Below are 24831 nucleotides of genomic sequence, written 5' to 3'. Positions count from 1 at the left end.
TGGCTAAGTCTTTTGAAAATTATATTTTGTGCATCAAGCATTTTGACTAAGTCGTCTACCTTTCAAAACGACTGTGTTTTAAATAGTTAAGCTTTTTCTATTTTCGTTTTGAAAAATAAATTTGTTCATCTGTAAATGAATAGATTCTTTTTGTTTCTGGTGCCATGTCTAGCTTAAACGGTTTTCAGTTTTGTTCCTGCACCAGAATGGCTGACTAAGTCTGCTCACATAACAAATTCTCTAACTGCTTTTTGAAAATAAATCTGTTCATTTTATTTTCAATATGTTCATTTTATAACAGCTTTAACTGTTTTTCAAAAATCTGTTATAAGTTGGTTTTCTATAAAATGAAAACTTGTTTCTGAGTTTAAACATCGATCATACAATTGAGAAAACAAGTTTTGCATCAGAGAATTGAGAGTTTACAAAGAATTAGCATCTGTTCTTAAAAGATTTCGAAAATCACAAAGTGCTTGTTCTTGTTTGGTTCCAAAAGCTTGGTGAGAGGTGTTGCTAATGTTCTAGCAATCTGTTCTACTGGTTTAAGGCAAATTTCTGCATCCTCAATCAGGTGTAGTCGTTTCACATTTCTTTTCTTGTAAAAGTTTGGTTTTACACTCTTCTTGATAGGGTTTCTTGAAGAGTGTGTGTGCTGAAATAGGGTTTTTCAGCAAGTGTACCTAAGTTCTTGTAGGGTTCAAGAACAGTGGGATTTGTGTTTGTTTGAATTGTGATTTAGTGAATTTCACCTTGGTTTAGGTGAAGACTGGATGTAGCTTAGTTGAGTGACCAGTATAATTGCCTTGTGTTCATTCTCCCTTAATCTCTGCACTTAAATTTCTGCATAACTGTTAAACTGTCAAGAAATAAATCTGTTCAATCAATAATAAATCTGTTCTTTATGGGCTTGTGACATACTGTTCTTAATTTCTGAAAAACTGTTTCATTTTAAGAACATAAATAACTTGTTAAAAAGCCACTGAAACAGATTGATTGTGATAGGTTACTCAAGTAATTGCCAAGCTATCAATTGAACCTTAATCACTTGCTTAAAATTGAAGCTTGCTGTTTTGTGATTCACTGTTTTTCTTCATTATATCAGTGTGTGTATCTGGAAAATCAATCTGCATAATCTTGTGATTAACTTGACTGTATAAACGTTTTTCAAACACAAATAGTGCCAAAATAAATCTGTTCAATTTCAAATAAATCGATTTATTTTTTGTACACTGTGATAAATATTGATTCTGCGAGAAACATTTAAAAGATCAATTCACCCCCCCTCTTGAACTTTGACACTATTAAACCCAACACATGTTCCCAATGCAACAAGATCAAAGTTGAATGATAAGACAGTGAAGACCATTTTCATTGGATATAAGCATGGGTGTACAATCCAATGACAAAGAAGGTGATTGTTAGTCGTGATGTTACATTTGCCGAAGATGAGGTATGGCAATGGAATGCAACAACTGAAATGGATTCGAAAAAACGATATATTTACGTTTTGAATGATGATGTGGAAGATAGAGTCACTCTTGAAGCACCTGTAATTCAACCTGAAGTTGTAATTCAACCTGAAGTTGCAACTCCAATTGCAACTATGATGGATCGACCAAGAAGGCAACAATGACAACCTGTACATCTTCAAGATTGCGAAATAAATATTGATGATGAAGTTGATGACAATGGAGATTTGGTTCAATTTGCTTTTCTTGCAGAATCAGAACCTTTGAGATTTGCCGATGCCATTCAACACCCCAAATGGCAAAAAGCTATGAATGAAGAATTGATGGCGATTGAGAATATCATTACTCAAATAGGGAAGGTTGTTCCAAATCAGAATTAAGGGAAGATGTTGGTTATATTGGATTAATGGTCAATTTACTGGCCTGTTAGTATTCCTGGTTTATAGCTTATAGTAATTGTAATTATTATATATATGATTGAGTGAATAAATGAAGAATCAACACATTCTTTTGTCTTCTCTTATTTCCTTCAATTAGTTCCTACAAAGACAACACATTCTAGATTCTGCATTCCTATTCTAATAAATGAAGAATCATTGCAATATACCTCAAGGAAGTCATCGGACTAGACTTTTAATTGAAACAAAATTAATTATTTTGGATGAAACACCGATGATGAATTGAATGTGTTTTGAAGCCTTTCACAGAACTTTGAGAGATGTTATGAGAACGGTAAATGAAGGAAATAGTAAAAAACCGTTTGGTGGGAAGGTTGTGGTTTTGGGAGGTGATTTTAAACAAATGTTATCATTTGTAAAAAAATGATCAAGATATGATGTTGTGAGGTCAACAATCATCTCTTCTCATTTGAGGCTCAGTTGTCGAGTCTTAACATTTTCTCGTAACATGAGATTAATTAATGCAAAATCTAATGAAAGTGTAGACAATATCAAAGAATTTTCTGTTTGGATCCTCAAAATTGGAGATGGCCAAATTGGTTTGAATGAAAATGGTGAGTGTGTAGTGGAAACCCCACATGATCTATTGATTGAGCCCACTGAACCTTTGTTGTCATTGGTTAATTTTGTTTATCCTAATTTGTTGACTGACATGATGAGTCCTAGGTACTTTGAGGATGTAGCAATACTTTGTCCGACAACTGAATCAATAGAGCAAGTGAATGATTTTATTTTATCTCTGTTAAGTGGTAAAGAAATAACTTATCTTAGCTTGGCCTTGAAGATCAGGAAATTGAAGGTGAATGGTTCATGTCTGAGTTCTTAAATGAGATAAAATGTTCAGGGATACCAAATCATCGCCTTCATTTTAAAATTGGCGTGCCTATTATGCTTTTGAGAAATATTGATCAAGCCAATGGTCTTTGTAATGGAACAAGGTTGCAAGTTGTTGATTTGAAGAAAAATGTAATTTGTGCAACATTTCTAACAGGAACAAATATTGGTGATAAAATCTTCATTTCAAGAATGAATTTAATCCCTTCAGATGCAAGTATGTCATTCAAATTTTAGAGAAGACAATTTCTAGTAGTTTTATATTTTGCAATGACAATCAATAAAAGCCAAGGTCAATCATTGACCAAAGTTGGTTCATATCTTCCACGTCCAGTTTTCACACATGAACATTTGTATGTAGTATTTCTAGAATTAGAAAAAAAAAGGATTGAGAATTCTTATTCTTGATGAAGATGAGAATGTTACAAACAAGACAAAATATGTTATTTACACTGAAATTTTTTACAAAATGTGAGCTTCAATTTATATTAAAAAATAACAACATGTATATGTTCCATAATTTCGAATACTATTTAAGTTGTAGGTTTGAGACTGCACAAACTGTTTTTTATTAGAATTGCCATTTAAGGCCTAACAGAATGTTTTATAATTTCATGAATGTTTTATTGTTTATTAGGCAATAATGTATAGAAATATTTTAAGCATTGAATATTAATATACTAAATGTAAAAAAACATATGAGTGACTTATATTGCTGAAATAGTAATATAATTGTTATAATAACGTGATTAAAAACCAATTTTACTTTTATAATAGACTGCTATAATTAATACTGCTATATTAAATGTATATAATAGTATTGTTATAATGTAAATTTAATATTTAAAAAAAGTATACTATTTTTTTTTATTTCTACTTTAAAATAAATGTATAAGTGCTAATTAATTAAAAATAAATAAAATTAATGTGCTGATTATAAAATATAATTTTTGTTATTTTAAAATTGAAAATATGATAATTAAATAGAAATAAAATACATAAAAATGAAAAAAAAGTACTATATTAAAATGTTATTATGATGTGTACATATGTCCCGTTTATTTTGTTTTTAAATACGGGAATAGATATTTAATTATTAAAAGATTTATTTATTTATGAGGGTGATTTTTTTTAAGACATTTAGGGTATATTTTTTTAGACATTTAGGTTTGACCTCCTGCAAATGACGCATTTCTTTTTCTGCTTCTCTTATACTCCACCTCATATACTGATTTTATTATATACATTTTTTAATCAACTTTCTTCTTCCATGGTTGACTATATAATAATTATACATAAATAATAATAAATGTATTTATGTATTTAGGTGGTGAAAATTTTAAATTTCATCTTTTAAAATAAATGTATTTATGTATTTAATTTTGGAAACCGTTGTATGAATATTCGTAAGATGTATAATTGGGTGAATATTTTCCAATGTTTGCTTTCATTTTTAGAATAAAGATAATAAAGTTGTTATAAATGTAAATAAAAAAGTCTTCGTTAAGATATCTAAATGAAAAATATAAATACATAATAATTTGTGCTTTATTGTAATACAATACAGATATCAAAAGAAGACAAAAATCAAGCACTACAAAATTACCATCGCGGATTAAAACTTAGCTTGTATTTTATATTTTGAATAGTTTACGTTATTACACTATTTTTTCTCACATATATTTTCAAACTATTTCTTAAAGAAAGTAACGTTGAATTTTTTAGTGTTATGAAATAATACAATGTAAGAAGAAATTTAATTTTAAAATAAACAAAATTTAAAACTAAAAATCACATAGAATTTTTTTAGATTCCTTTAATCTATTGTTTTGATTATTTATCCGTGTGAGGTTTAATTTGTGTTTTTATAGTACAACAGTTTTGCCTCCACCTCCCACATATTGGTGTATCTCTTGTGACACAGAACAAAAGTTCTGGTCTATCTCTAAAACCTTTCTGGATTGGAATCGATGAGAAAACAGAATAAAGGGGAAAAAGAAAGAGAGAATTTTGAATGGTGGGTGTAGAACATTGGCTATTTTCAAAAACGGGGGAAGAAGATAATAAAGTAAGGAGGAAAAGAGGAGGAAGAAAGCCACAGAAGCATCTGATTCCATGAATATGTGAAGGGAATTTCATTCATTTTTTTTAGTTGATAAAAGAGAAAAAAAAAGTGACTTTGCGTCTCATCAATCCACCAGAAAGCAAAATTCGAAATGGTTTACTAACTGGCAGAATTTGTTCCATTAGAATCTTTTAGTGTGTTGTGTTTTGATTTTCCTCTTTGTATTGTGTTCAAGTTGCACAGTTTGTGACCCAGCATCAAATGTTCATGCAAATTTGATGCTTTCCCAGTTTTCTTATTGCTTACTAACATCAGCAATCATCAACACTTAAATTGTTTAATTTGGTGTGTTTTGTGTTTCATTGATGGCATTATTTCTTTATAAAACGCAAATTGTCACCTGAATGAACTTAGCACATGAAACTGCAGCATGTACTTAATGGTTGTGCTGTTTCCTCTGACTAAGTTTTCAATGTTCTATAAAGTGTTTCTGTGAAGTGCATGTTGGTTGGTAAATAGTGTAGACCATGGCCAACAAGCCAACAGGGCAACAGAGAATTACCCAAATTCACTGTGCTTTAGTTGTTTGTGCCTCCAATTTTTTTATCCAATCAATTCAAGCTACCACATAAAATGGAAATTCATGTCGCTGCAACTTCACGTCATTCCAAAACATGTCTGCACCTCCATGTATGCATATGTTGCACTCCTCACAAAATCATTACTTTTAAGAAATAATTATCATATAGTATTATTATGGGGGCAATGATAATCACAAACATTTAGACACCCGTGCAAAAAGATACAAAAAGTACTATGTCCTGGAATATATAAATTGAGTAAATACCATATGTACTGATAAAGAATCATAACTGTTTTTAAAATTATTTCAATAATGATTTCTGATTAATTGATTATGTAATTTTTGTAAGTTAAACTCTTATATATATAAGATAGGACAAGATGACAGTGTTACAAAAACAGGGGAAAATGGAATCCAAAGCTACACAATGGAACTACTGTTTACAGTTATTATCAGAATATTAGGCAACAATTTGACATATTTATTGCCCTTAGATACTACTGTGACCCTGACTTCGTGTTAATTACAGGTAAAAAGAATAGGTTCATCTGAGGTGTTTTCCAGAGAGTGTGATAAGTGTTTTTTTTCTCTACATAGTGAAACAAACAGAGTTAAGGCAATTTCAGTGTACTTATTTTGTGTCATTTTCATTCTTTAAAGCAACAGAAATGTTGGTTGCATGTCATAAACATCACTCTCTTTTTCTCTGCCTTTCCACAAATTTGATGATTTCCGCTCTGCACCTTTGTATTGATCATTTTTTCTAATATCTGTTCCAGTGTTAAGATAATATTGTGGAATGCTTTGAAGAATTTGCACGACTTATTTCTGGATTATAAAAAATATGTAGATGAGATAATTAACAGTTTGAGAATTATCATAAATGACATTTAGAATCTTTAGATGAGGCTAAATTTATAACAGGCCTCAAATTTTACTCCTCGTTTGTTTAATTGAGTTTTGAACATACTTATTAAGGATACACAAAACATTATCTCTATATATAAAGCTACATTAAAATGTGTTATCACAAAAACAAGTTCAACCTGAGAAGCTCTAAGATTAAAAAAACAAGGGAATTCACATCAGTATCATTTGTTTTGGTTTATAACCAATTTTAACTTGTATGATCATGTAAGTTTATTGTTGCTGTCGTGGATCCCATCACACGTGCACATTGCTATCACCATCCTGAAACCATTGACGTTTATGTATTTATGTCCATAACCCTTCATACACTGATCTTGTTTTATCAATGTTATTTAGGGGTTAGGTCCCAGGTAATTTGGCTTAGACGGTATACTGTTACAAATGTTATTTACTCTTGTTGTTTCCACATATTAAACAAGAAACTAATTCAATTTTGAATTTTCCATCTTTTCTCTTTTCTCTATATCTCAACTTACCACACCTCACTCACTCCCAATTGAAGCTTAAAAGCAGTGAGTAGTACCAACTTTCCTTCTCTGCTTCTTCCTTTGTTACACTGCAGATTCGTTCTCTAAACCAGAACCTCTTACCCTTCATCATCGAGATATGAAAGGCATAGACATCTTCTGTGCATCACAGGCCTCAACAGCCATATGTCTTAGCATGGATCAACCCTCTTCCTCCATTTCCAACACAGCTCAATTTGGTGGCAGAGCCATTGACCGCCACAACCCCATCATCACAGATCCAAGAAGAACACCCTCCAGAGACTTCATTGTCCCTAGTTCTTCTCCTAAGCTTCACAATGACCCCAAACCTTTGCATGATCTCCCGAAGGCTAAGAAAAACTCCACTTCCAAGCCAAGTGGCCAGAAAAAGAAAAATGCAACAAAGGGTCTTGATCAAAAGAAGAAAAGTAGCGCGGGAAAGTTGACTGAACACATCACTAACAATTACTCTTCAAAACCAATTGATAGTATTCTGAGGAGGAGTTGGGCTAGGCCACCTACTGATTTAATCACTCCTCCTGGTTCTTCAAGATATTTGCTCGGTGAAACGCCTTCCTTCGATGGTGGATCATCAGTTTATGATCCTGTTTTGGCTCCAACTAACGTTGATAAGGAGAAAGGTCATGTCCTTCATCATGATCAAACCACCCATTCATCTAAACCCTCTTCTAGCTCCTCTCTTCCAAAATCGGCTTCCTCAGACCAGGTTCAATTTTTTCACAAAACTTATATACAACTCCTTAACTGTTGTTTGAACCGCTTTTCCATCTCAGTTGAAGTTTCATCTGCATAGACGTTTCAATTAACAGTTGAATTACTGATCCTGAGAATTAAACTTCAATTAACAGTTGAAGAATAGCACAATCTACACTTAAAAGTTAGTTTTATTTTATTTTTCTCCTTGTGAGTGACTCTTGTTCTTATACATACATACATACATACATGACCCTACACCACTTATCTAGGAATTTTGTTTTCTGAATTATGTGTCAAGGACTCTCAACAACTTCGAATAGACCATATATAGCAGATGTATATAAGAAATCTTTTTCATTTGTGGTGGGAGTTTGACTAGCATGTGTTTGTGGAAGGATCAAGTAACACTAGCACATACACGGAACCGAAATGGAGCATTGACGATGAAACAAGGCACAACTTTTGTAATCTTTGCACACTATGTACTCAAATGGGGTGTGATTTTGAATGATTTTTCTTGCAGGTTGTAGTTTTGAGGGTTTCTCTGCACTGCAAAGGTTGTGAAGGGAAGGTGAGGAAACATCTCTCCAGAATGCGAGGTATGAAAATCACTCTCGTAAAATCTTCTCTTTCGAACCATAAATTTAACACGAGATCACATGCAATTATTAAGATGAAATTACACATCTCACTGCTTAAGTTCGCAAATAAGGGGCCATCTTTCCTCTTTCACAGATATTTGACAAACTTCAGATGAAAACAATTACCATAAATTCATTAAAGTTCTGATTAATTTTAGTTCTTGAACTGAGAAGACATTTTTATGGACTCATTTCATTTTATTTTTCCTATATTGTTAGGAGTTACATCCTTCAACATAGACTTTGCGGCAAAGAAGGTTACAGTGGTTGGTGATGTGACTCCTTTGAGCGTATTGGCAAGCATATCAAAGGTGAAGACTGCACAATTTTGGCCAGAACCTCCTTCAGTAATTGGATCCGGTTATGCAGAAACAAACAAAACAAATTTTATCTAACTCATATTAGTATTATTGTGCTTTTTTTTTCATTTACAATTTTAAGGTTCGAACTGGTGAATCTGGGTAGTAATTTAATCAGTGTAAATACAACGTTAGAAGGTACTGTAACTTTGGCTTTGAAGAGATATTAGAGTTTATTAAGGAACCTTATTTTTGTACAAGGATTGGTCTAATTTCTCTTGAAAAAATTTATTATATGCAAGCCCACACAAGACCTGGTATTTATATAAACCAACTGAAAAAAGTCAAAATAAAAATTATAAACAAGAACAGTATTTAGTTAGGGTCACAAAACTTTGTTGTGCCATTAATTCCCCTTCACATGATTATGCCACTATTAGTGCTATTTGTGCAAATATATTTTCTCTTTTCTTTTGTTGGCGTATTTGAAATTTTACCTGCAATCTGAAAGAATGTGTTTGGGAAATCTTCAGCATCCATAAAGCAATCAAATGATTTCTATATCTTTTTTTCAATATATAATAGGGGTTATGCGCAGGTTATCAAGAATCTTGTCTTTTTCATAAACGAATGTGATGATAGGAATAATAGCTGTTTTGTGAGAGAGAGAAAGAAAGAAGACTTGATAATAGAAATGTCACTAATTTAATAAGGATACTGTAGGTGTCAGATAAAAAAACTTAAATAAAAACTAAAAATATCCTAAAACCATCTACAAAATTCTGAAATTTTATATAGATCTTGAGAAGCTGAAAGAAGTGGTTTAATATTTTATAAAACGAATATAGAATGTTATTCATATTTATTTTTATATTAAATTCATAAAGTTCACATGGACAATTATTGACATATTTAAGTTATATAGATTTTTTCCTCCTTGTTAATTATCATCAATAAAAAAATACAAATGCTTATCTTTATTTTCAGTATAATTTTAGCATAGTAATTGATATTTGTTCCTGGGGTGCATCTTCTATATACATGTGCTTTATAATCTCCCTTCTTTCAGCCACTTGGAAGCCCATTTAAATAGATGGAGCGGAGCATAAATTTCCAAATCAAGAGAAAAAAAAAAAAGCAACCAAAACCAAGAAGAAAAATATATTTTGACTAATACAATCTCGTGACAGTTCTAAAAAAATATATAATAAAAAATAAATTTGTAATTAAGTGACGTGAAAAATAATTAAAATAATAGTATTAAAAATGTAAGGTGAACTTTAATCAAGATAATAAACAATGTTGCTAGAAGGAAAAATAATCCATTAATAGTGAAATATCTATTTGTTATCTTTAGCTCCGTTTGATTGTCATAATAACACTTTGGTTTTGTAGGAGTGTGAGAGTGGAAAGGAAAAAAAAGAAAAAGGAGGAGAGTTAAAAGTTAGATTATATGTAAAGAAAGTGAGTAGATTTTATTACAAAGTAAATACATTTGAGTGAAAATTTTATAGTAGAATTAATTTAATTGGAATATAAAAAATTAATTGTATAATTTATTTATTTATTATTTAATTCTATAATTAATTCATTTATTGAAATACATATGTGTGAAAGATTTGAATAAAATAAAGATGAATTTTTATAAATAAATGTTTATATATTTTATTTTGTATATTTGTGTTTAAAATTTGTAATTAAAGAAAAAAAATCAGAATTATTTTTTTAGAACCAATGTTATGATAAAGAATAAAAATAAGAGTATACTCTAATATTAAATATAAAAAAGTTGTTTGTTTTTTCGTAAATAAAAATAATTCGGATATTAGTTTATAATCAAAATTTCATATTTTAACATTGAATTATACAAAATACTTTCTATGATGAAATAGAAATTTATTTAGCATTTAAATTAAAATGTAGTTTCCTTATTGAAGAAAAACACAATTTGTATTTTAGCTGATAATAAAAAATATATTTTTACATTGAATTTAGGAAAATACTTTATTTTAAATAAAAATAATTTCTATAATAAATAATAAATCAAACAAATTATTTTAAGTGTTAAAAAACATAATTAACCATGACAATAATTATAACCAAATATCATGGGTCATAATAAGCTCCAAACAAAATGGACATCTCTTAACCAAACACAATTATTTGCATAATTTGATTACATGTCATGACATAATTAATATTATTCCTTCTTGTTTCTTCACAAATTGGAAGGGCGTCCCCTCACCTTTCTCATTCTTTTCATGAAAAACAAAAATAAAAAGAATTGAATACTAACATATGAAGATCCAAACACTGTAAGATTAAAAGTTGGTCAAATATCAACTTTAAAAGTAATGATGGCATAATACTGGATTTAAAACAAGCATACACTTTTATGGACTTCTGACCAAACTAAAGTTCTTACCAAAAATTTAAAAAATAAACAATTCAATGTATAATATGATGACTTCTCCCCAGACTTCAAATTTTTACGGAATTACTTGTGCAAGTCCATCTGCTAAATTTTGTGTACAGAATTTAGTCTAAATAGTCATTTCACATAACAAACTCACAACATTTTATAGTACAAGTAATGCGTTTGATTGAAAACTTACTTATCATATCATAGACTAATATAAACTAAAATACATTCCTATCAAATTAGGATTTCGAAATAATTTTCTACAAAAACTAATATAATTTTAAGTTTTTTCTCTTGAGTAATGAAAAAATATGTTAAGTCATCGATATCAAAATAAAAAGTAACACCAAACTAACTAATCAATACCAAAATAGTCATATATGATAGTCTATGTACGAACAAAAATCACCAAAACTAAAGTACTCTTTCCTCCACAAAGATTACAACTAAAGAGAGAATTCTGGAACTATCAATTCTATTTCTAATATATGAAATTTTACAAAACAATCAAGAGTCGTATTTATAATGTTTTAACACCGAATTTAGGTCGAGCTTCCATGGGTCTGATCTCAATGAAGAAATGAGGACATCCTGTTTGACACTTCAGCAACGTACCAGATTGACTCTGAAGATATTTGATTCATTTAGAATATTTCATCCCTTCTTCATCATCATTGAAAAAAACACATTTTAGTAAACATATATTTAAAGAGATTCATAACTGTAAAAAGGTTCTACGGTCATATAACGATATAATAGATTAATAAATAAAAATATTTCTACAATTACAAATTAAATTTATACAAATGCTGGATACATGTGGAGGCAGAGGTCTATCTGAGCTTGTTAGGCCATTCCGAGTTTTGAAACAATCTAGGACAAAACAGAGCAGGGTAGGTTTATAGGAACCAATAAAGAAATTTAAGATGTAAAACCAATCAGAAAAACAGATTACTAAAAGAAAAGAAAGTAATTATTATGCGAAGCCGTGTGTGGTATATTGGCACTACACTAATGTGAAGAGGTTGAAAGGAACAATATAACTACATATGTAAGCTCAAACCAAATCGGTGTAAAAGAGATGAAAGCTTGCTGAAGCTGTTGAATAAAGAAAAATACAGAAACTAGGGCGAAATGAAAATAGTGTGTAGAGATGTGCATTCTGATCAGAGAGAGCATACACACTCATCGAAATATCTCGTATTTGCAGACGTATATGAGCAACTCATCATATCAGAATACATACACCTCAAAATAAAAACACAAGGAAATCTCAAATCAAATCAATCGCTACGGCAATAAAGTAAATACTCCAATCTCACTAAAAATCAAACATGTTATGAATGAAAGGCATCAGATAATAAGCGGAGTTGAAATCCACACAGTATTTTCGGTGTGTAGGATAAGTTTTTTCATCACTTGCCAAAACAAAGAAGTACGCAGACAACACACACACGCTTCTGATAGAAAAACAAGGGAAAAAGAAAAGTTAAAACGGTGTTGATCATGCCGATCATGATAGATAGCTAGAAGCCCTAATCGACAGTGTGACGAAGAAGAAAGTGCATTGCTTTGTATTTATACCTCTGAAAAGTAATAATTTTGCATCTAGAATGTCCCGAAGCATACATGGGCTGAAGGTCTAACTGCATTTAGTCCAAATGATAGTGACCAAATATGGGCTTACTCAGATCCAATCTAGTGCTCTTATGTGGTGATTGCTTTTTGTACCCAACAAATTTAGACCCGAACCTAATTATTCAGGTGAAATTAATTTTTTTTATAGTTTTCTATAATTCTGTTTTAAAATATGTTTCTGAATTTTATTTTTAGGAATTTATTTTTCGAAATATATATTTTTATTTTGAAATTGTTTTTTTAGAATGGAATTTTGTTTTGAAATTTTTTTTTTTCAGAATTTTATTTCCAAAATACCAAAATCTTTTTCAGATTTTCATTTCCAAAATGTATTTTTTAATTTTGAATTTTTAGATATAAAATCATTGGGTAGAACGAATTGCCTTCTTATAGTTTTGGCCCAAACAACACTTTTACGATTTTTCAATCTACTAATTTGTTCATTAATAACTAGACGATAGAGATTTTGTTAAACATATGTACAAGGAAGATACAGTGATGAGATTTATGTCGATCTATAGCATAAGAGACCCATAATAAGACAGATCCAATGTCGAATTAGCTTTTTCCAAGTCTTAAAATAAGAAGCCACGAAGAAAAAGAGAATGAATACTGTGTTGAAATGTTGACGAGCAACATAAGCTAGCTGAACACCGTGAGACGGTTCCTTGTTTATTTTTAAGAGAATCAATCCTTTTCTTTTTATTACGTACCAATTTTGTTTTTGACTCGTTGAATTTAATCTTCCTCTTGGTAACATAAACACATCAGAGCTGCCGGGAACAGACAAAACAAAATTCCTGCCCTCAGTCTAATTTGAACATTTTCATTTGGTATATGGGTGTGTTCAGAGAGGTAAAACCAACTCAAGCATACGCTCCAATTTATGTCCCTAAGAAATATGGAGTCACCCAGTATTTACAATTGACAATAGTCGAGGCAGAAAACCTTTACCCCTAATGTTTAAATGTTGACAATATTTCATTTTATTAAATGCAACATTGGAAGTCACTATAACAAGCTTCCTCCATTTTTTGCAGAATGATTTGCGTGCTCATTTTCCGTCTAATACTTTTATTCATCTTACGAAATTGCATTTTACTACTTGATTCATGTACTACGAAACATCCTAGAACAAAAAATGTTCAGGCGCAAAATGCCTATGTAACAGCTATCTCTGCCACTAGATCATCAAGTAGCAAGCTCTCAACTTCGCTACCTATTCCAGCAATTTCATCTATTAAGTTCAACCACTGTAATTCGCTAACCAACACCTTCCCCAGTGCAGTATCCTTTACTTTTCCCTGGCTCCACAGCATCTTGTACAGACAATCTCGGACTCCATTTTTGAGCAATTTAGAACTAGAACGAAGATTTGTGGATCTTGAAGGGATTACCCATGATTGTATTCTAACGAATTGCTCGTATATTTCGATAATTCCCCAATTTATACGATCAAAAAGCAATCTCCTTTCTGACCTTGGGCAAGTATTCCAATCAGAGTACTTCTTTTCAAGCTCATCAAACACTGAAAGACTAACAGGGCATCCAGGAGAATGCCAAACTTCCAAAAATGCATCAGGTTCAGCTCTATCAATACCAGATTCAGACAAGACATCAATCATGTAGGAAGACTCCCAGCTATCTCCAGTCTTAAGTAATTCATTGTCTTCTGAAATTGCTGAATATGCTTCCCCACCATCTTCATCACTTTGAATTAGAACGGATTCTTCCACAAATTCTTCAGATTCTAGCTTCAGTAACTGAAGTTGCATTCGAAGCCCTGAATACAAGAAACGCACATGAAACCAAGGAATCAGAAAAGAGGTAAAAACTTCAAATACAAATATGTTTAGGAGGACGACAATCAATCGTTAATCATCTCTTCTGTTAAGCTCAAGAAGGTAATTGACAAAAGCTTGAAACCAAGAATGGATGCAAGTATGCGGGACAAATTCATTCATGTTCATCATTTATCATTTCTTACCTATATGACTTTTTAATTCACATCATGTAAAACAGGAAATAGGCAATTATGATGTCAAATTAGAGTCTCGCCCAAAACCTATTATTTATAGCAGCTATCAAGTCAGAATGCATAAAAAATACTTGTAAACCATCAATTCCAATTTTAATTCATTATATGATAAACTCATTAAAAATTTAAAGGACACTAATGCCATTACAAGGAAAAAAATATAATCACAAAATCTTATTTAATTTTACAAAACAAGCCATGCTAAATATTAAGTTCACTTAAACTAGAACGGAATTAAGATATGCATGAAACTACATTTGGTCTCGAGTTTCTTCATTGATCAAGTGCATTGCAAATCACAAAGCCGAAGCACCAAAAATATCTTCAGTTAATTGTTCAATCTCTCAAGGTTCTATCAGTTAGCAAGAGCTAATCCTATTTTCTTCTTGATTACATTACTGATAAAGTGTATGTACAAAAAACCATCATACTAACTACTCCTGTAATTAGTATAGAAAAATGTGAAGGAATACCAGACAACTAGGATCAAGAGAGTAAAAAGGAATAGATCAGGAACTATACAAAGGATGGTATAAGGAAACTAAAGATTGCACATATATAATAATCCAAATAAATGTCTAAGGGAGTTACCTTGTATATCAACACTGAGACTTTCAAAACAATCGGAACATGATGACAGATCATCAGTAAAAGAAGGTTCTAGCACTGAGACTGGACTGGGTTGATCCGTATCTTTACAGCATGAAGATTCAAGTCCAGATACCGGTGTTTGCAAGGGGGCAGAAATTTTTCTGGAAGAACCAACTGACAACTCCTGAAATACATGTAAAGTAAGATTACCATACTTAATAGACTTTTAAAGTTTGTTTAACAATTACTGGCCTGATTAATTGGACTTGCTGAGACAAAAAGAACCACCCTCTCACATAAGCCTATATGTCTTAGAAGTTTACCCACTAGACTATTACAGCATCTAAACAATTTTGCAAAGACAAATAGTTTCTAAGTGGATTTAGCTGTTCTAAAAAAACTCTGCATTTCATTTAAGCACCAAAAGTGTATAAAGAACAGTGAAAATCTACAGAAAATCAATATGATTCCATATGGCAGGTGGAAGAACTAAGACAATAGATACAAAAGGAATTTTCCACAAATACACATAGAGAAGGATTAACCAAACCATATACATTCATGTAAAATAGCTGGCACAAAGCTGTCCTTTATTCACTTCCACCGAATTATAAAGACATCTCATGTGATTCCATCCTGTTTTCAGCTACGCTCGACCAGTTTCAAGTCAATTAAAACATGAGGTTTTCAGTTGATAAGAACCTTAGCAGAACCATACTACAAACACTAATTGTTATAGTTGGAGAGCCCAAGGCTTTATAAACCCCGAACCATTATGCCATACTTCTAACGTAAGACTCAAGTCTCAACCTAGCAAATGGATCCAAAAAGATTTCTACGATTCTATTTACAATCTGTGACAAGTGAATTAATTGATTACTTAATTTAACGTGATACATTATGAATGTCAACTGAGACGAGATAGATAAGTGCTTTACTATTTACTGTGAGTTGACCTGTTCAGTAAAATAAGTATGAATATGATATGGCATTCATATATGTCAATAAGCATATAATCAGAATACCAATGAAAATGCTAAAAGCTTAAACAGCTGCACAAGTGTCACCTATGAGTAAAATAAAATAACTTTGGATCAAGAAGCACCTTAATATAAGATTCAGATGAACCAACTGCATTTTCATCTCCCACGTCTACAACAGCTTCAGTAACTGCAATAGTTTCTCTGATGATCTCAGCTAATGATTCAGCGGCCAACATTTCTTGCTTCGGCAAATCCTCTTCAAGATTAATCCTCACTTTATTTTGAATTGTATTCAAGTCTGGGGATGACTCATTACCTTCTAGGTTTGATGGATGAGAACACCGAGAATTCTTGTTTTTTAGATTTCTAGTATTCATACACTGTCTCTGATCAAGACATTTCACCACTTTCTTCCTTTCCCGTTTACAGGCTACCTTTGGCATCATAAATCGGTCATCGTGAAGAGCTTCATGGCGCAAAATTGTTCTAGGACTTCCGAAGGAAGTAGTAGATGAAGCAGGAAGAGACTTAGACCTCGGTAAACTTCCAATACATCCATCCTTCCATCCATCCCTACTGCTAATACCCAATGGTTCAACCCACCCAGCAGGTTTACCTTTGCTAGAAAGTTTATCACGTAAACCTTTCCCACTAGGGATGCTGTCAAAATTAGCTGTTTTCATTTCCTTGTCAGGGATCGCAAGCATTTCAGCCAGGGTGCCACTCATGGATACAGAATGGCCCTGCTGAGACTTGAGTGACATTTTCCACCTCTCTGATAATCTCTTCTTTGCCTCTTTACTGACAAATGATTCACTAAAACAGGATGATGGGCTGATAGTATTACTTATGTAAAATGATCTTCCCAAAGTTGCAGATGTCACCTCTGATTCCCCAAGAGATTCATTCCCAGAGAAACTACATGAGCTATTGTCCCCAGTATTTCCTCTAAATCTAGAAGATGATAATAACATGGAGTCGTTATTCAAATTATTTTTCATTTGGCTTGTGATTTCCTTTGCAATTTCTCTTGATTCCAAAGAATTTTGCCTTGAATGCCAGGCATTATCATGCAAATTTTTCCTTTGATTCAGTTCAGTGTCCCTAAATCTCCTATCTGAAAATTCAGGACACTTTCCACGCTCTAACAGAAAAGTATGTGAAGAACAAGGTGGTGAACCAATTTTGGTAGCTTTCTGCACTTTTCCAAGATTAGGTTTTAGGATAACAATCCTTGTTGGGACTGCATCAGGCTCATTTCCCCCTTTAAACTGAAGCTTTGATGATTTTGGCGAACTATGAATATCCTGTCTTCTGACTACATTACAAGAATAACCACCATGATGCTTCTGATGAGATCTATTGTAATTCAACCTTTTCATCTCCCTATCCGGCTTCTTGCTTAAGTCACCTTGTTCATAGTTCTCCATAGCCGATGATTTGGTACCTTCGCTGTGACCAAAATGTGATTCGGAAGCGGAACCTTGCAGATCATCTAGATGCCTTTTAAACAAAGAATCTGGCCGCTTAAAGTATTTTTGCAAAAGATCATTGTTAGAGTCTAGAATCTCGAGTGTATCGTGGGAATCCTGGGAAGACTGTAAATCCTGACAAGTTGCACGGAGTTTGGCATTCATGAATTTCTGTTCAACAAATGACATTTCATCATCAGTGATCTTCAACTTTACAGACCCCTGGGATGAATACCTACAGCTCTCTATATTTGAGATCTCGGAGACCTCAAACACATCCTTAAACTCTTGTTGATTCTTTGAACTTCTTCTAGATGTTCGACCGCCGTATAGTTTACCAGTGCTTCTAGTTTTCACTGCCGGTGTTGTCCTTTTCATGTTATTTTCTGACACATGCTTGTGATGCTTATTAGCAGGCAATTGCATTGGAAGTCCTTCAAGACCCATTAATCTGCCTATGACACCGGGAGCTCTTCTTTTGGGTTCGGTTTCTCGGGACAGTTCATCAGCTAATAACTTCTTCATGGGAGTCCCAAACGGTTTTTTTGAAGACACACAGCCCAATTGAAATGAACCCTGCAGAAATCAATGCATTTTCTCACGATAGTCAGTTTCTCTAATTTTTCTTTACTAGGAGACACCCCCCTAACCACACATAACCCGAACGTAATGCAATGTGTTAGTTTGAACATAACAATACGTTCTATTAAGAACAATACGTTCTATTAAGAAAACATAGTTCCTGACTCTGAAATGCGGCGAAGTAAATCGTGACCAAGCGCCTAGAGATGAAAGCTGAAAGAAAAAAAAAAAAAAACTCACTGAATCTTCATCTGCAACACCATCACTGCAAGAACCAGAATCAGAAGGAAAACTCTGAAGTTTTTTATGTCTATGAACCTGCCTGCTTCCTGAAAACGAATTAAACAACAAAATCAGGATGGAAGATTCAAGAGCGCGTACGACAGAGGGTTTAATTAAGAAGTGACTACTAAAATTCTTCAAAAATACTAAAAGGATACACACACTACTTGTCACGGTCTATGGTAAAAGTAGTAATTGAAAGAGTAGGAGAAGAAACGCTTCCCACTCAATCACGCACGAGATAAAGAGAATGACAGAAAACGCTTTGGAAATAATGATGGAAGGCGAAGCAGCGTAAATAACAAGACACCACAACACAAGAAATTCATGATGAAAACATAACAGCATTATTACACCTACAGCACTAAGCAAAAGGTAGAAAGCAGTTCAAAATCGCATATACAAAAAATCAAAACAAGAGAGTTGAGGAGGGACTTGATCCACCACCTTTAGACCTCTGCATTTGAAAACACTAAATCGGTTCAAGAATCACGAAGAAATAGTTCGCGAAATGAGAGTAGTATCGGGAAGGCTCAAAGAGGATGATAAACCCTAGGATGCCATGCTCATGACACCAAAAACAGAAGGAAAAGAAAAAGATGAAAAAAAATCTGAAGATGCACAGATCTTGAATTGTGCGAGGTGATTGATTTTAGCTAATAAGCCAAAACTGAAACTGTGTGAGATAAAACGTGAAGAGAGAGAGAGAGAGAGGTGTGATGGGAATGCTATTGGATAGTGTTCATTTTTTGAAGTTTCAATTAAAATACCGATACACTGACACCGGAAGCCTCGCCCTCTGCGCGGGGAACTACTACGAGTAGAGTAAGAGTGTGATGCTCCCTCCATGCTACACGACACGTGCTCACTCCTGGTTGCACCACGTACGTTCCCAAAGCTTTCACATGTGGCAGTGGATTCTACGCTTGGTAAACTTTTAGATCAATTTAACACTGCCCAATAATGCATTATACTGAATCAATTACTTTCACCCTATGACATTATAGAAATGTGCAAACATGCATTCTAATGATGGAGAGAACCAATTTGACTAAGAAATACATGTCTCCAAGTGCAAGAGTATTTGGATTTTAAAAACATTTCTGGTGCCACAATCTCATGGGTTTGCGCTTTGTGAAGCTTAGGTACTTCAAAAATTGTAGCAGCCATGAGTTTTTATCTTGTTACTTAGCGGTGTGACATTAAAGCCTCTGACTTCAGTGTTTGACCTGAAATTTTCCTAGCAAACTATAATAATTGTAAAATTTATTAGGACACGCCATTTTACTTGATAACAGGGCAACTCATGAGGGAGATTGCCTCTCCACAATGTCATTGACGGTCAAAATAAGCCATAATTGTGTGTGTATATACATAATGTTTATGTGCAATTATTTATGGCTCGTTGGTGTTTTTGACATTAATAGTATACATTGGTGTCTATTTGTGTGTGTAATGTTGGAGGGACAAAGAAACTACTAGCAGATAGATAGGGAGCATAGAGGTAATGAATGATCCATGAATATTTGAATTGTACACAGACAAGTCAAAAAGGCAAACAAGTGCATGCTTCTATATGCCTTTATTCTTTTGCTTTTTTTTTCTCTCTTCATTTAATTTGCTTTTTAAGAGTGATTGGGGTGTCGGTCAAATATTGTGATCACATCATTACGTTAAGCATGTTTGATCCAAATCAAACAGAAACGATAAAACCATTTCTTTTTAAGGGCTAGGTCTATTTTTCACAATGTAAAACATTTTTTCGATGTTAATCTAAATATAAAAATTTAATTTAATTTAACGATTTAAGATTAGCCCCACGTTGGTTCGAAAATTCATATTTGATGTTTTGAGTGTCGTCCCAATGGATCCGAAGGAAAAGACACGATAACAAAAGATGATTGTTTGTCCCCAGCACATCGAGATTAAAGTTGTGTGGCATCGCAATCATTCTGGAGCTTCTATAATCAAACCCATTACTTCGTAAACCAAAACTTTTCTTTATTCTTTGTTTCGAGTCATTATTCCATATATGAATTTACCAAGATACGTCTTGTAGAAAATATAGAACTATTTTTGTTCGTGTATGCCCGAGTGTTGGTAATGGTTTAATTTGCTTAACTTATTTAAGGAAAATACTTCCGCGCTTTAAACTCGTCACGGTCTTACGTATCTCTAACTAAATCCAAAAAAAAAAATCTAACGTGATAAATGTGGAATTTCAATTAATTTTTGTCTAACGAGATGAAAAATAGGAAAAGTTAAAGCAAATAAAAGCTTAAAGCAGCTTGCTTAATTAAAGTTATGTAGGACCAAACAATTATGACATTTGTTGGGTAAGGAAGTTTTGACGACATATGATCTAAATGGGTAGGTACTGCAATTAAACTTGGACGTTTGCCCATGAGTCATGACACCGAATGATCAATATTAGAAACTTCATTTATGAGAAACCTTAGGCCAGAGCTTATTCAACTAGGATGTCTTCTTTACGGGCGAAACTTTTTTTACTGTAAGAATTTTAGCTCTTCCATTATGTTAATTACAGGAGAGACACCATATAAATGTGAAGTTGACCAATTCAACTGAGTAAATATCATGTTTTAATGAATAATGAGTGAGTTTAATTATTTTATCTCTTCTACAATATTTATTTAAAAACCTAATTAGTTGCTCGTGGATGTAGATTACAAATTTACGACTAAACTATTTATTTTTTTCATACATTTTTTCTATCATAGATATATAATAATCAGCTCCATACAGATGATATTATGAAATAAATGGATAAAATAGCAATAATAGGATTCACCTAGAATGTTACCATGTACACTTAAATCACAAATAATCGGTTATTTAAGTAATTTTTAGAAAGTAGGAGATCAATGCGAAAAAAGTTATCCATTAAACATGATATTGCTGCCTAAAACAAATTTTGAAATATAAAATTGTGGGATGCACAAGAATTAAGATTCAACCCCATTCAGTGAAGCTCACTTTTGTAGAAAGTATGCATGAAGCCGCAATTCCATATTCTAGGTCTGTGGGAAATGTGCTGGGTTTGAAGTGTATTGGCAGGGATAACTTTGTCTGCTATATCTCTTTGTTTATCATCCTTTAGGACCATCACTTTTGTCTGTTCTCACTGACTTTGCCATTGTCTACCCAGCACTGCCAGCTGTTCATATAAATCTTCTGCAAAAGGTAGGAGCTTCAACTGCTTCAAATTCAAAATTATTACAATGCAAGAAAATGCTCTGCGAAACAATAACAATGGTATCAAAAGCAGTAATTTGTAAGAATAACATTATTACAATTGATTTCAACTTTCAACTGTAATTTTACACTTTAATTCGGCAGTATGCAAATCTGATTCTGTGGAAGTAGTTTCCTAAATAATGAACCCAAAGGTCCGTTTGTGTAGGCCTGTCCGTAGGGAGCTATAGCTTTTCCTACCTTTTCTTTATTAAATAATAACAACATCATGAATTATATATGCTTCAAAAACTTCATTATGGGACATGACTTCTTCCAAATATTTGTATCAAGTCGCTACAAAATTTGTTTTGTTGATTTTTCATTAAATCCTTTATCAAAGTATGTTAAATAGTTTAAGATACTAAAAAATAAAAAAATTAAAGTGATTCTTTTGTTAACAAGAAAAAACTGAAATAAACATACTCTCCGCTGGGACTTTTAAGACAAGCTAATGGAGGAATTTTAATTTTGCAAATAAGGAATTGTTCAAAGAATTTATTTTAAAAAATGAAACAAACACACCAGAGAATAATTGAAATGGTGTAATTATCGGTGTAGATTTTAAATTCAGGAATCCGTTTGCAAAAATCCTGGCAGTTTGCATCTGCTAACGCAGGCCTGATCCGTTAGGTCATCTTATGACACAAGACACAATACGACACGATAATTTGTCTCGCTATTTATCTTTTGCATAATTTATGTACAGCTCGATTTAATGTCAGTTAAAACAAACATGTAGATATGTGATTTACATCTACATTGAAATAACAAACTTTCACATGTTAAAATTTGAATCTAAGACTCCAAACCGGAAACTAAACGCACACTATATCCAAGATAAATAAAATAACATGATTTATGTCACAAATATTATAGCATAAAACCTTTTACAGAAGAAATTATATACATCATTAATTGCAAATGAAATAATTAGAAACGCAGAACCATAAGTTGGCCTAAGCTAAAGCTCGACCAGGGCTTAACTGCCTCCGTACCTTTATTTATTGGAGATTTGTTTATTCCAGAATGTTAAAAATGCATTCATAAAAACTTATTCCCGAAAAATAAAATTAGATCCAAGAAATTGATGGAGTGCTAGAAAAAGAACATGGGCCAAACCGAACGAAAAAGTCAAGGTTAAACCTTCAGAACATTACATTTGTTCAGATATACAGAATTGCTATTTCTACCCTCCCATTTTATTTATTATGCCCCTTTATTTTCGTAAATTGACCATCGTTGTGCTTTTCACTCTAGTAATTTTCTATTCATTTTTTCTTGAGGAAAAGAAAATACCCCATGTAGTTTTTGCTCTTTCTAGCTGCACTTCGATTAAAAATGAAAACATCTCTGAAACAAAAAAATGCTCATTATTCAATTGTCGAACTGCAGTTCATCAAACTCATGACCATCAGATTATACCATACTCAGTGAATTTTTAAATGTTCTATTTAATGCAACCGATGTTCCAAAATTTAGGCGCGATAATGTGCGGCGCCTCTATGTTTTTCTTTTAAAACTTGTTTTGAATTTTGTTTTAAATCATTTTTGTCTTTCATTTATCTTTCTGAACGTCTTCTATTTTTGACCGAGAAAAATCTCTCGCATAAGAATGAGAATACTTCATATGCACACACTTCTCACTCACGGTGTTCCAAAAACTCATCATAATAGCAAAGATTTATCTTTGACCGCTGCAACTTCCACTCACATGAGCAACTGGTCTTAAAAAGCAAAGTTGTGGTGAGGTTTCAATTCAAGGGTATGACCCGGTGTACTTAAAAATGAGAGTAGTTTGGGGTTGACACATCAAATTATGACCATTTAACACACTACATGGTCCATCTGGTAATTCAACATTCCATGATTTTCATCCTTTGCTTCACTCTTGAACACATCAATGATAACCCTCGTGACCAAGGTTTGTTAAAAGGCGCACTACTAAATCAAATTATACACTACGAAAACAAAACAAGTCAGAGTCACGTATACTTAATACAAAGTATGCATGCCTGTGGAAACAACTCGTCTATTTCAGAGAGGACCAGAATATGAGCCATCATGATAAATAGAGCTTGTATTGGTAATCTAATGGTTATCTTGCTCAGGTAAAGTTGACAAGCACTTATTTTGACAATGAAATGTTCCAGAGCATACTAAATATTAACAACTTACCACCACAAGTAGCAAACTAATACCACCGAAAACAAGGATATCAGAAAGAATAATCCATGTTTACACAAACGATGATGATATTGCGCAAACTTATACTCTCCTTGTAAATACTCATTCAATACCAACTAAAACTCTATTTTAATAGTCCAAATATGTGAATTGTTATTTCCCATGTACAATTTGATATAAAAAACCATTGTAAGGCGATGGGCCGAACTCAATTTATAGAGAACCTCGTAACTAAAACCCGGGGCAAAAGATCCCAGAAATTTGTCAATTAAGAAAATATATGCAGAAGTTGTCTTGATCTCCAGACTCAAGCAGGCTAACATGCAAATAACATTAAATTATACCAGGTTTAAAGCCATAAATTCGGTCAAAGATGACATCAACTTATACTTTAAATAGTATTTGTGAAACTGATGGCTATGATCCTGGATATTATGCAACAATTATTAACAAACACATTAATGTTCACTTTAACTGTTTATCTCTTTTTTCCAGGAGAGAGAAGGTTTGCACAGTCGATCCAAACAAAGTTTACTGAAATGCTAATGGCGAAATCAAGAAAATTCATGAAAATCTTACTTTTCAGTTGAAGAATTTATACATACATTCGTAAACTTGACTCTTAAGCTCAAATTGTAAACTTGTAAGAGTTTACTTCCTATTAAAATACCAATAAATAACATATTAATTCAACATTTTAATCCCATAATAAAATTAAATGGTAAACAACAATAATAAAGTAACTAAATCTAGTAGTTGATTACTTATAAATATACACCAAATTAGAATAAAAAAACATTTTTTTCAACAATTCATATTCTCAAATTTGTATGAAGACAAAACAGAATATTCAAGCAAAACTAAGATTCAAAATACAAACAATAGAAAGATCATTTC

General features: G+C 32.5%; 3 protein-coding genes and 1 non-coding gene across 5 annotated transcripts; 2 read left to right on the top strand and 2 right to left on the bottom strand.

The window, feature by feature from the left end:
* The first annotated feature begins 2375 nt into the window (after positions 1 to 2375).
* Positions 2376 to 2753, top strand: LOC137816069 (uncharacterized). The gene has a single exon (XM_068619167.1). The coding sequence runs from the start codon at positions 2376 to 2378 to the stop codon at positions 2751 to 2753; it is 378 nt and encodes a 125-aa protein (XP_068475268.1).
* Positions 2754 to 6655: 3902 nt separating this feature from the next.
* LOC137814392 (protein SODIUM POTASSIUM ROOT DEFECTIVE 2-like) lies at positions 6656 to 8744 on the top strand. Its single transcript, XM_068617101.1, has 3 exons — positions 6656 to 7554; positions 8068 to 8143; positions 8405 to 8744. The coding sequence occupies exons 1-3, from the start codon at positions 6946 to 6948 to the stop codon at positions 8578 to 8580; spliced, it is 861 nt and encodes a 286-aa protein (XP_068473202.1). The 5' UTR covers positions 6656 to 6945; the 3' UTR covers positions 8581 to 8744.
* Positions 8745 to 12252: 3508 nt separating this feature from the next.
* LOC137816812 (small nucleolar RNA R16) lies at positions 12253 to 12333 on the bottom strand. The gene has a single exon (XR_011081896.1). It is a non-coding gene; the product is annotated as a small nucleolar RNA R16 (small nucleolar RNA).
* Positions 12334 to 13508: 1175 nt separating this feature from the next.
* On the bottom strand, positions 13509 to 19641 carry LOC137814391 (uncharacterized). 2 transcript variants are annotated; one of them, XM_068617098.1, is made up of 5 exons: positions 19263 to 19641; positions 18451 to 18539; positions 16279 to 18204; positions 15174 to 15357; positions 13509 to 14327 (listed from the first exon to the last, which is right to left on the bottom strand). In XM_068617098.1, the coding sequence occupies exons 1-5, from the start codon at positions 19339 to 19341 to the stop codon at positions 13705 to 13707; spliced, it is 2901 nt and encodes a 966-aa protein (XP_068473199.1). In that variant the 5' UTR covers positions 19342 to 19641; the 3' UTR covers positions 13509 to 13704. The 2 variants fall into 2 exon arrangements, with proteins under 2 accessions (XP_068473199.1, XP_068473200.1); XM_068617099.1 differs by having other exon boundaries at positions 18940 to 19639.
* Between the last annotated feature and the right edge of the window lie 5190 nt (positions 19642 to 24831).

Source organism: Phaseolus vulgaris, chromosome 1 (genome assembly GCF_000499845.2).
Source record: "Phaseolus vulgaris cultivar G19833 chromosome 1, P. vulgaris v2.0, whole genome shotgun sequence".
NCBI lineage: Eukaryota > Viridiplantae > Streptophyta > Magnoliopsida > Fabales > Fabaceae > Phaseolus > Phaseolus vulgaris.
Note: the sequence above shows the minus strand (reverse complement) of the source record. Positions and strands in the feature narration are given on the sequence as shown.

Bases quoted from the DNA above. Each gene is read 5' to 3' on its own strand.
- LOC137816069 (XM_068619167.1), top strand. From the start codon at position 2,376: ATGAGATTAATTAATGCAAAATCTAATGAAAGTGTAGACAATATCAAA.
- LOC137814391 (XM_068617098.1), bottom strand. From the start codon at position 19,341: ATGGAGGGAGCATCACACTCTTACTCTACTCGTAGTAGTTCCCCGCGC. The intron at 18,205-18,450 runs GTGAGTTTTTTT...TGATTTCTGCAG, and splicing joins GTGTTGCAGATGAAGATTCA to GGTTCATTTCAATTGGGCTG. The intron at 14,328-15,173 runs GTAACTCCCTTA...TCTTGTATTCAG, and splicing joins TCTCAGTGTTGATATACAAG to GGCTTCGAATGCAACTTCAG.
- LOC137814392 (XM_068617101.1), top strand. From the start codon at position 6,946: ATGAAAGGCATAGACATCTTCTGTGCATCACAGGCCTCAACAGCCATA. The intron at 7,555-8,067 runs GTTCAATTTTTT...TTTTTCTTGCAG, and splicing joins AATCGGCTTCCTCAGACCAG to GTTGTAGTTTTGAGGGTTTC. The intron at 8,144-8,404 runs GTATGAAAATCA...CTATATTGTTAG, and splicing joins ACATCTCTCCAGAATGCGAG to GAGTTACATCCTTCAACATA.